An 11,983-nucleotide genomic window follows, 5' to 3' on the forward strand; every position below is an offset into this window, starting at 1 on the left:
GAAAAGAGAGAACATACTAATATTGTTATATAATAAATTATTATTAATTAAATTATTTATATTTTTATTTATATTATTTATATTATCAGAGGGACATATGTGTTACCCTCTGAGAACATTCGTGGACATTGGTTTTGTAGTTCATGTCCACGTTTTTAGTGTCCACAGAGGGAGTATCGCTTCCAGGGATCATCTAAAAACGGGTCATGACATCTCTCAGTCTTCTCTCTGATTCCATCCATTTTGCATCTTTTTCTCTTGTCACATTACTTGCACATGACATCTCTCAGTCTTCTCTATGTTAATAGTAAGTGCTTTCCATTTACATCAAAACTCAGATAAATCTCACTTCTGTCTTTCTTCAACATTCATGTTAAAGAAAGACAGAAGTGAGATTTATCTGAGTTTTGATGTAAATGGAAAGCACCTATTATCTCGTCGGTGTCGTGGACATAGCATGTTACCCTTTGAGAAGTTTCATGGACATGGCTATGTAGTTCAATGTCCACGTTTTGTGGACATAGAGGCGCTTCAAATACGGGTTCCATCTAAATCATGGCCGCTCTCAGGCTTCTCTCTGTTTCAAGTCCAACAACCATTCGTCTTTCATTCACAGCTTTGTATCGACATAGTTTCTTCTCTCTTTATCTCGCAATGCTGTATGTTTTGCGATAAAACATTTTTTTTTAGAAGAGGTTATCATCGTTATCATTGTGTTATACGTCAAATTCCGCGAGCGATACTTAACGTAGCTAATATCCTAATCTAGCTAATCTAAGTTCTCTTAACGAGGACTTGTTTATCGCGAAAAACGGAAAGACGCAAATACCATACTGTACACGTGTACATATAAATTATCTATCTTATCCGGTTTGCGATCCGGACATGACTCATTGTGAATCGGTGATACAGTCGTGGCAATAATAATTATAGTTTTCGACGGGTGTGTATTATATCGGGAGACTCGATCGAAGAATTCCTCGCTTATCCTCTTCCGAGCGACGTGCCAGCGATTTTAATTAGTTCCCGACAGCGTATTCGATAATATCCGAGGCTCAACCTAGAAGATTTCGACATGGGCATAGGCGTTGAACATAAGGTATTTACTGTAAATTGTGGTACCTTTTATATACTTGTTTTTTTTTTCTCTTTCTCTTTTTGAAATAAAACTGAATGTTCAAGTGAACGCGATAAGCATGATAACATTGGAATTTAATAAAGGCAATACAAGAAAATGCTCGTAGCCTTGAGATTCTCTCCCTTTTCCTTCGCTATATTTAATTTACTCGATATCCTTGAATATCATTATTTATATATTATTTACGCATTGTGTGTACGCGTGTGTACGCGATTGCGTCGTAGCTAATCGAAGCGAGCTGGATGAATTTTGCTGCAGTTATTTTTATCATTAATTTTCACTCATATATGTGATGTCCATAATGTTGTGTCGAAAATGCTCATTAATCTATTTTTGTGCGTATATTATATTTGTTTTCTCATTGTACATACATATATGTGTGCCGTGATAATATTTGTAGATCGTATAAATAAAGCCTGTTCCCCTATATCCATTTATAAACAGCGATTGCAAATTCTTAGGTCTATATTCTGAATCCTCTTTTATCGATAAAAGTGCCTCTACAAGTGGCTTACAGCCAATCAGAAGGCTTATAAGACACTTTTAAAGGCACTTTTATCAATAAAAGAGGATTCAGAATGGCGCGTAAGTTGCGATAATCGTATATTAAAAAAATTAATTTATCAGCAAAGAAATGCGCAATGTATTTATATAAATCAGCCATCACAATTTAGCGTGATATGCAAAATTACATTTTTTATATTTTTTGTATTTTAATAAATCATTTTAATTTGAATTCTATTTTTTCTTCCTACTCCGTACACAGGTAGATCTTTACGTGCAAATGTCCATAGTTCATATTGTGCAATTTGTCAAATATCATGTGTCAAATGTTATTTGTCAAATTTGAGATCCACTGATCCGTAACATCAGACGTCGTGATGCATGCTTTTTTTCTGTAAACAGCAGATGATTTCAATATTATGAATACATGATTCTTGGCATAATGTTTAATCGTTGTTTTTCGTTTGAATCCACAAACTCATCTTTAGTTGCACAAATAATTTTGGGAATCATATTATATTTCTTACTCGTTTGATTATTTTTACCGCATTCCGTCATATCATATCAGGAGAGAACGTGATTGAAATGATTTTTCAATATAGCCGGTGAGAGAAATATATTATACTTTAACTATTTCAAAAAAAAGAAAGATGTAATTAAATACAATGTCCCAAAATTATTGTAAGTTATATGTTTTATGATAGATGTCAGATAAGAATCCTGAGATGAGGGAAACTGCTGCGAGAATTTGTCGAGATTACTTAAACGGTGTCTGGAAGCATGTTACAGCAGAAAATATTATTCTGAAACGTATCAGGTTTGTGAGATTTTTATGTAAAAGATTTTATATAAAGTACACTACAATTTAGATAATTCAGTTATAGATAAAAATTAGTTTAGCAATATATATATATATATAATAAAATGACATCATTCATTACTTCCAGTGGTGGTCTTAGTAACTGGTTGTATAATATCGAGCTCCCTGAAGGAACAGTTCCAGTCAGAGGGGAACCTCGTCAAGTTTTGCTACGTTTATATGGACAAGTACACGGAGAGAGAGCCTTGGAGGGACTTATCACAGAATCTGTCATCTTCACTTTACTCTCTGAGAGGAGACTCGGTCCCAAATTGCATGGAGTATTTCCTGGTGGTCGCATAGAGGAGTATATACCCGCCCGACCTTTACTTACAAAGGAACTGGCAGATTCTACTTTGAGTTTGCTGATCGCAGAGAAAATGGGACAGATACATACAATGCAGATACCAATTAGCAAAGAGCCTAAATGGATATGGGAAACAATGAATAACTGGCTTAACACAGCGACAGATATTCTCGAGAATATTGAAGATATTGATATTCAACAGTTAGAGAATATTAATGCAATAAAATATATAAATTTAGAACACGAAATCAATTGGCTCAAGTAAGTAGAAAAAGTTTAAAACTTGTAAAAAAAATATCATACTAAAATTTAAATTTTCCAATCTATTTGTTAGGGCACTCGTGATGCAGCAAAAATACCCGGTTACATTCTGTCATAACGATATGCAGGAAGGCAATATACTTCTACGTCAAAATACGCGAAAGCCGGAATTAGTACTTATTGACTTCGAATATTGTTCCTATAATTATCGAGGATTTGATATCGCTAATCATTTTGCTGAATGGCAATACGACTACACAGCGCCAGAATATCCTTTCTTTCATGAACGTCCATCTGCTGGTCCTACAAAAGAACAAAAGGTAAGTTTCAAATGAGAAAAAATTGGGCGATGATTTAATTTGGGTAAGATATCCTGATTATTTGTTCAATATGCTTCATCCAGCATTATCATATCATGAGTTTTTTTATAAACGAATTAAACCATTGAGAATATATAATGCTCACAAATAAAAGATAGGTATATCTATTACAGTGATGTAAAATTACATTCATAAGGAAAATTTTGAAGTTAACAGAAATTCATAAGTTTTATATGATAGCAATTTAATACCGAAATAATTAATTTTAATTTATTATTATTATTTTATTTTCATACTTATCAAACATTTATTTAAGTTATATAAGAAATACAAATTTGATTGAAGAGAATAGTGTGCATTTTATATATCATAAAAATGTAATGTTTATACAAATTATTGCCAGAATTTTGTAATTTAATCCTTACACAGTATAGTCTCTTGGGTTGCAAATTGACATATTATTGGATATTGTGCCAGGACACAAAGTAGATAGGGGTGTCGACTTGGCGTGTGCTGCGTGTGTATATATTAGTTTCGCAGGACTGCAGTCCGTCGAGACAAAGTTGATGCCTGCAATCAGAGAAAAAAATGGCCAGCAATCTGAATGTCTGCGCGATGGATCCCGACTTGTGGGTGCTCTACATTTGTGGAATCAGGGTACCATCTTGGCAACACCAATCCATTCATCTACACTTTATAGTACCTGTACACTCTCCTCACTCTAATCAATTCATAATCTGCGTACCCTTGTACGAATGTATTGTTTCGGTAGCGGTAAAAGTGCATTTATTAATCTAGCATTGGAGCACTTTAACCGATGTGACTCTATACACATAATACCAAACGATACGCAATTAATACCATAATTAATACCAAATTAATAGCAAATTTTGCGAAAACGATTCACTTTATAATTATGTCGTTTTCCATAAAATATTAGGGATTTATAGTCGCGCGTGCGTTAAGTAATAGGAAATATTTATCTTTCAATTACGCATACAAATATGGATAGATATGAATAATTTGATAACAAAATATGACATATGTTGAATAATGATCACCTTTTTTTAGATTTATATAAAAATTTAAAAAAGTAAAAAGAATTTTATGCAGAACTTCATATTTTTTTTTAAATATACATTTCATATATTGTGTTAACATATCATAACTTTTTTGTATTTTCTTCTTCAGATGCTTTTATTGATTGTATTATCTTATTTGTTAATGTTTAAAGTCTGTGTATGTCTAATTTGTTCATATTGTTATAACAATGTTTTGTCTCTCTTGTTATACATTATATTATATAAATTACTTTTTTTGTGAAACAATCATTGAATATTTTTGAGGTGTAAACAAGTCTATTATAAAAAAGTTATTTTAACAATTATTAAACAAAATGTAAAGTACAAGAGTAGGATAACTTTTTGTCTCTTCTTTGATACACGATTTCACAGACTATTTTTTTTTCAACAGCTCAACTTCATAAGAGCCTATCTGAAAACATTGGGGAAAGAAGGATCTCTGGAGGAACAACGTGTCATAATGGAAGTGAGGATATTCTCATTAGCTAGTCATCTATTTTGGGGTCTTTGGAGCATCGTAAATGCCAAAATTTCGCAGATTCCGTTCGGATATTGGGTGTGTACAGATGTAAACAAATTTTGATACTTTAAATATATTAAAAATGAAAAAAATTATATAAGAGAATATTTTGTATCTTCTACCCTTTTCCATTTAATTAGTAGATCTATTTAAATATGTATTAATATAACTGCATGTTTCAGGATTATGCTGTCTGCAGATTGAAAAATTATATGTATCTAAAAGAGAAGATTATTGCCTCTGGTCCACCAACTTTAGATAACAGCTTGAAAAGAAGATCTAAAGATATAGATTGAAAAAACAAGATTGAAAAGAAAAAAAGATACATTTGCAATCTATCTTATAACATTTTGCTACATAAGTAGGTAGCTTCATTTGCTTTGTCAATTCCAATTGATGGTATTGATATAACTCTAGCGAGCAACGAGTAACTCTTTTAAGAGAGTATATTTAATAGAGTACATTAAATCATCATTTCATTCGAAATCGCGAAATAATGTACTCTGCTACTTTCACAAACGTATAAGTGCATTGTTTGCATACAATACGACGCATGAATAAACGAAGCAGATCAAGAGTAAACGGAAAGTCAACCATGTGATATAGAATAAGCATGTACTTAAACGTTTTGTTTAGTATTTTTAATAGCATTTCTCAAATCCTAATACGCTTCTATCAAAAATAAGAAGCAAAGTACTTAAATACATTTATTTTTATTTGAAACATTCTTTTAAATAAATGAGAAAACTGATTTTTTTTATAAGGAGTGAAAATTAAAAATGACAAGGCTGAATGTAAAAAATTATGTGCTCAATCAAATTGTGAGTCTATCATTTATAAATGTACATTTCTTTTAATTTTTATATATATTTATTGTAGGACTATATCTCTCAAATTGTTTTCTGTCAATCATATTGTGTCTGTTTATATGCTTGATTATTAACTTGTAATAATTATATATAAATTATATATAACATACTTGTAAATAGAACTAGAGAAATATTCACCATTTTTACTTAAGTATATTATATTAAAGTACAAGTACTTAAGATTGTATCAAGGAGCACAGCATTTAATATTCATAGTTATTGATATTTAATATAAAATGCACCTAAAACTGAAAAATGTATTTTCACGAATTTTCAAATAAAATGTTTACTTTTTTCGTTTCAGATAAAATGTTTTACCTTTTTCGTTTCTATTTAGAGTTTTTCTTATACCTTTAATTCACTTATAAAATAATATTATTTATAAATTATACAATTTGTCTTTTTGTATAGGAGGAAAAAATTTACACGGAAGACTGTTATATAAATGCAAATATATGTGAAATAATTTTTCATATTTATTGATGGCATGTTGGGGAACTGATTTTTATAATTGTAAATATGTGAACCTTAGCATTCCATTGTAATACAACAGATTAATAATAAGTTGGAAATGATCTGCGCAACAAATTTTTCTCAAAGAGTGAGAATTTCAGAGGCTCTAGACTCCAAAAGTTTCTCCATTGAACTAACGTCTTTACACCATCCGTCGAGACGCTGTACCATACCGGCAATTTGGCTGCGATCTAGAACGCGTGGCTGCACCCAAGTCATGTTGACGGTACCTGCTACTTGATCTATGGCACCTCGAACAAGACCCTGAGCGAGAGCTTTCATCACTAATAATTCCACTTCACCGAGAGGCAAACGCGTCTCCTGAGAGATCTCCGCAAATGTCAACTGCCTGTGTAAACATTATTGTGGAATGTCCATTTAATAAGAAATTAAATGCATATTTCATTTAATTCTTGAAGCTTCCAAACTTTTATATTATTGTATATATAAAAAATGTTAATGAATTATATATGTACCGATTATTGGCTTGTCTCTTAAAAGTCATTTCCATGAGGCATAACAAGGAGATCTTTTGTCTCAATTTTAATTCCTGCGCGGCTAGATCGGCCACTTTACTCCATTGCGGTTTCAATCTCTCCAATGCGACGATATCACCAGCATTAAAAGCTTGTAACAAATCGATGAGCCAATTGTTGGGTGTGCCTTTTAATGATTCTAGAACTGGATGTGCAAGCAGTTCTCCAAGATTATAAACCCCTTCGCCTAAAAGTGCCGCTAAACCAAGAAAGAAGGCGTGCTGTTCTTGCTCTTGCCTGCTCAAGCTGCTCAGCTCAATGCAGCCTAGATATCTTAATGCAAAAAAAGGTAAATAAGGATAATTATAATTAATTACACAGAAATTATATAGTTTTAATAAACTAATTATACAAATTATACCTAAGCATACCTTAGTGCTGTACGATAATATTCTGCATGTTTGCCTTGTAATCTATACAATCGGCTAGCTAAAAGGTAAAAACGTCCATGAACTGTTGTAATGCCATCGGCATTATCTAGCATAGCTTCTACTTCTTCTATTATCTTTTTTGCTTGTTCTTGATTATTTAATTTATCCAATAAGATTTGTCCTTTGAGGACTTTACAGAGAGCAACAGCTTCATTGTTACTTTGGACTTTAGTTTCAGTTTTTTCCAAAAATTTAATTGCCTCTTGTTTATCTTGAAATTGTTGTATCACGTGTGCCAATATTTCCACCAATGATAATGGATTTATTCTGTTTTTTCACAAAATATAATAAAAAGATTTTAATACAGGTAATAATAAAGAGAAACAGAGAATAAAATAAAAATAACGCAGGAAATTTAAATTCGAAATATAGATATGATTAAAAATACTCACTTGTTTTCAAAAGTTGATAGAAAATTAACATACAGTTGCACGAGATTATCTCCCTGCTGGAGCGTTGGATTCTTCACAAAGGTCTCCAATTTTAGCGTCAGCTGATGCCAAAGCCTGCAAGTCACCAGGACCAACACGTCCATCTGTTATTTTTTCCCTCATAAAATCTTGTTATATGAAATAGTTTATTTGTCTTACCTTTTACTATATAGTTCCTCGAGCTGAGCCCATTCTGCGGCCAGTTCCTTGTCGGAAACATTTTGTTTCTGACTGAGAAAAGTGTTCACATCTTTCACCGCCACGGATACCGCCATGTCTGATGACATGAGTGAGCGAGAAAAATCGCGATACATTCATAATTGAGCTCTCGATTCCTCAAGTGTGTTCTTTTTAGCTGCGCTGTATTACAAACTCGAACTATAAAGCCCCTTGCACAATGCTAAGCAACAGGCAATAAGAACAGAAATCTATTGAGTATCTATTCTCTGCTCCTATTAGCGAATATTTTCTGTTCCGCGTATTTATTGGTGAACAGTTTCTATTCCTTATTTCTATTGCCTGTTGCCTAGCATTGTGCAAGGGGCTTAAATGAATTATGGCAGAGAGAAGCCTGAGAGCGGCCATGCCCCTGATTTAGGTGGAACCCGTATTTGAAGCGCCTCTATGTCCATAAAACGTGGACATTGAACTACATAGCCATTTCCATGAAACTTTTCAAAGGGTAACATGCTATGTCCACGATTTGTGGTTCTGTTCCGTGCTATATGCACAAAGTGCCGGCAATATGACTGCAAAAATATGAATGCAAGACAAGTTATGTATACATCTTTAATGTAAATAAGATTTGTGGTCTCTCTTTCTCCATATATATATATATATATATATATATATATATATATATATATATATATATATATACACTACCGCTCAAAAGTATTTGCCCACCTAAGATACTTGTGCTCTAATGGCTAGGAATAAATAAAACAATGTAATAATCTTATGAAAAGTATTCATATATAATAAACTAAAATTGCAAGAACAAATTGTACACTTAACTTAACTTATACATTTAACAAAACACTTATACATTAAACTTTTGATTCATCTATATGCCCGCCTTTATTTTTGATTACGGCTTCACAAAGTCTTGGCAATCTTCTTATTAATTTTTCTAGCGTTTCTCTGGATATTTGCTGCCACTCTTCTTGTAGAATTCTCCACAAGTCCTCTCGGGATGTAGGACAAGATTTTCGCACCTGTCTATCCAGTTCATCCCACAATAACTCGATCGGATTAAGATCAGGTGATTGCGGGGGCCATTCCATAACTTTTAAAACGTGTTGCCTTTTCAAATGTTCTAAAAATGTTTTACACAGTTTTGATGTGTGTTTGGGGTCATTATCATGTTGAAAAATAAAGTTTGTTCCAATTAACCGAGTGCCAGAAGGAACAACATTTTCTTCTATGATCTTTTTGTATCCTTCTTTTCGGAGAATTCCCTCTATTTTAATCAAGTCACCCACTGCAGATCCACTAAAACATCCCCATACCATGACAGAACCTCCACCGTGTTTGACAGAAGCCACTGTGCAGCCGTCAGCTACCCTCTCATTAGAATATCGGCGAACGAAGACACGTCTCTTAGTCCCAAAAATTTCAAATTTGGATTCATCACTCCAAAGAACCTTGTTTCAGTCTTCAATTGTCCAATCTTTGTGTTGTTGAGCCCAATTAAGTCTTTTCTTCTTATTTGCAGTCTTCAATAGCGGTTTTGATACGGCTAAACATCCTTTAAGGCCTGCATCTAAAAGTCGTCTTTTTACAGTGGATAAACTAATAGGTTTATTGCGGCTCTCATTGATTTGTGCTGTTATTTCAGGAGCGGTAAGGCGTCTATTACGTTTGCTTTTTATTATAATATTTAAATCATCCCTTGAATTCGTTATTCTTGGTCTGCCTTGGCGAGGATTATTGGTAACTTTGCCTTGAGTAGTGAATTTCTTCACATTGTAGTCAACAGTTCGCCTTGATATCTTCAAATCTTTTGCGATTTGACGATTGCTTTTTCCAGCCATATGAAGCCCGATAATAATACCTCTCGTCTCTACCGATAATTCCTTTGTTTTGCTCATTTTGATAAATTGAGGGAAAAAAAGTCTTTATAAAAAGAGAGTATTTTAGACAGTTATGATTTTTAGTCAAGTGAGCAGATAACTAAAGCAAAGTTGTATTATACGTCTTACTTCTGTATGCCAAGCTACCAAATAAAAGAAGATCGAAATAATCAAGTGCCTGTCGCGGGTAAAACATAAGTACATTAATTCCAAGAAATGAATCATAGGCGCTATCTTTAGTTTCGTGGTTAATTATCGGTAAATATCAAATCTTATTCAACATAATAGCTATCGATAAGGATGTTATATATGTACATAAACAATAAATATTGATAAAGTCACAATAGAGACTTTTGTTTTAAAATTTTCGATAAAATTTACAGTGGGCAAATACTTTTGAGCGGTAGTGTATATCGAGATTTATACTAAAAATAGCTATATACAATATATAGAAATTTATTCATAATATGACTATACTTGAAAATAAGATATTTTTTACCAGACTATTAATAATTAATTTATATATTTAAAGAGAGAGAAAGTTTGATATTATTTTCAATATAGATCCTACACATTTCTTAAGAATAAAAGTTCTAAATAATAAAGATGTATATATATATATATATATATATATATATATATATATATATATATATATATATATATATATATATATATATATATATATATATATATATGTATATATATACACACGCGCGCGCGCGCGTGTGTGTGCGTGTGTGTGTGTGTGTGTGTGTGGTATATACGTATGTATGTACGTATGTATGTATAAAAGCAATGCGAAAGTTACGTGAGGAAGCGAGAAGGACAAGTAAAATAACAATAAGAGCGAACGAGATAGAAATAGCACGAGCAACGAGACTCGAGCTCGAGAATCGGATTTTTCTTGCGCGCTATTATTTTCCTCTCGCTCGCACCTATTACTGTCTCGCTCGCTCCTATTACTGTCTCGCTCGCTCCTATTATTGTCTCGCTCGTTCTTGTTACTGTTTCGCTCGCTCTCGATTCTTGGGTCCGCTTATCTTTCCGAGCTATCTATCACGATTGTCAAGTGTGACAAAGAAAGTAAGACCATGAGTAGAGAGCGAGCGAGATGACCTATCATCAAAGAGTTCCGAAGTCTCTTACAATCGGTTTCTTCGCTTCCTCTATCCATTCGCAATTCACGAAAATGTAAACATCTTATAAAATAAAAATTGAAACTTTTATTTTTAATTTTATCGGTTTGAAAGTAATTTTAATGAATTAATGAGATTTTGGCGATTAAAATGATATCAAACATGACGTAAATCGGGTAATTTTTAATTAATCTGATAATAAATATTTCATTATAATTATATATTTAATTAAATTTATGCGATTTATATCGTGTTTGGTATTATTTTAATCGCAAAATTCTCATTATTCTATTAAAATTACTTTCCAATGAATAAAAAATGCATTTTATATTTTGACATATATTCGTGAATATTATAAATGAAGTCTCGTGTAAGAAATTTCGGAATCTGCGGCATCGGGAATTTTTTCGTTATTTATAATAATATATGACTTTAAATTGCCATAAAATAAAAACTAAAGCTTTTATATTTTGTTTGATCTTTTTTGATTAAAAGGGATTAATGAAATTCTTGCGTTTAAAATGACATCGAACACAATATAATTCGGATAACTTTTACTTATTGTTATATAAGTAAAAGAATGTTTCTAATTGAAAATTATTTGAATAAAATGTTGGGTTTAATGTGATTTTACAATTAGTCGTAAAAATCATATTAATTTTAAAATTATGTTCAGTAAGATAAATTAAGTAATATAAAAATTTTAGTTTCTAATACATTTTCAATGTTATCAATTGTGGTGTTCACATGACGTCTCCTGGTCTAAATATGTTCAATATAATTAATATTAAATGGTCTATATATTGTGCAGTGAAACAATTTATTTTAATTTATTATATATATATATGTATATACAGGGTGTCGCAGATCACCCGTTTCAGCCGAATATCTCAAAAACTGAGCGCGGCAGACAAAAATATTTCAAACAAAAGTTGTAAGGTTTCAAGTAACGCATTACATGGTGATATCAGTATGACCTTGAAGAGTGTTGTCAAGAT

General features: G+C 32.1%; 2 protein-coding genes across 4 annotated transcripts; one reads left to right on the plus strand and one right to left on the minus strand.

Annotated features, from left to right (window-relative positions):
- The first annotated feature begins 515 nt into the window (after nucleotides 1-515).
- Nucleotides 516-6,100, plus strand: LOC145973390 (choline/ethanolamine kinase). Of its 2 annotated transcripts, XM_083102727.1 has the most exons (7): nucleotides 516-1,099; nucleotides 2,211-2,247; nucleotides 2,347-2,459; nucleotides 2,590-3,069; nucleotides 3,143-3,389; nucleotides 4,863-5,027; nucleotides 5,174-6,100. In XM_083102727.1, exons 3-7 carry the CDS (start codon nucleotides 2,347-2,349, stop codon nucleotides 5,285-5,287), a joined length of 1,119 nt encoding a protein of 372 aa, XP_082958853.1. In that variant the 5' UTR covers nucleotides 516-1,099; nucleotides 2,211-2,247; the 3' UTR covers nucleotides 5,288-6,100. The 2 variants fall into 2 exon arrangements, with proteins under 2 accessions (XP_082958853.1, XP_082958852.1); XM_083102726.1 differs by lacking the exon at nucleotides 2,211-2,247 and having other exon boundaries at nucleotides 526-1,099; nucleotides 5,174-6,097.
- A 214-nt stretch (nucleotides 6,101-6,314) lies between these two features.
- Nucleotides 6,315-8,282, minus strand: Rpn9 (regulatory particle non-ATPase 9). Of its 2 annotated transcripts, none has more exons than XM_083102723.1 (5): nucleotides 7,931-8,282; nucleotides 7,733-7,846; nucleotides 7,281-7,607; nucleotides 6,850-7,182; nucleotides 6,315-6,722 (listed from the first exon to the last, which is right to left on the minus strand). In XM_083102723.1, the coding sequence occupies exons 1-5, from the start codon at nucleotides 8,083-8,085 to the stop codon at nucleotides 6,455-6,457; spliced, it is 1,197 nt and encodes a 398-aa protein (XP_082958849.1). In that variant the 5' UTR covers nucleotides 8,086-8,282; the 3' UTR covers nucleotides 6,315-6,454. The 2 variants fall into 2 exon arrangements, with proteins under 2 accessions (XP_082958849.1, XP_082958850.1); XM_083102724.1 differs by having other exon boundaries at nucleotides 7,733-7,875; nucleotides 7,931-8,057.
- Between the last annotated feature and the right edge of the window lie 3,701 nt (nucleotides 8,283-11,983).

The sequence above is a fragment of the Camponotus vicinus genome, unplaced genomic scaffold (genome assembly GCF_025532165.1).
Source record: "Camponotus vicinus isolate PSW18456_S1 unplaced genomic scaffold, iyCamVici1.0 SCAF_6, whole genome shotgun sequence".
In the NCBI taxonomy this organism is placed as follows: domain Eukaryota; kingdom Metazoa; phylum Arthropoda; class Insecta; order Hymenoptera; family Formicidae; genus Camponotus; species Camponotus vicinus.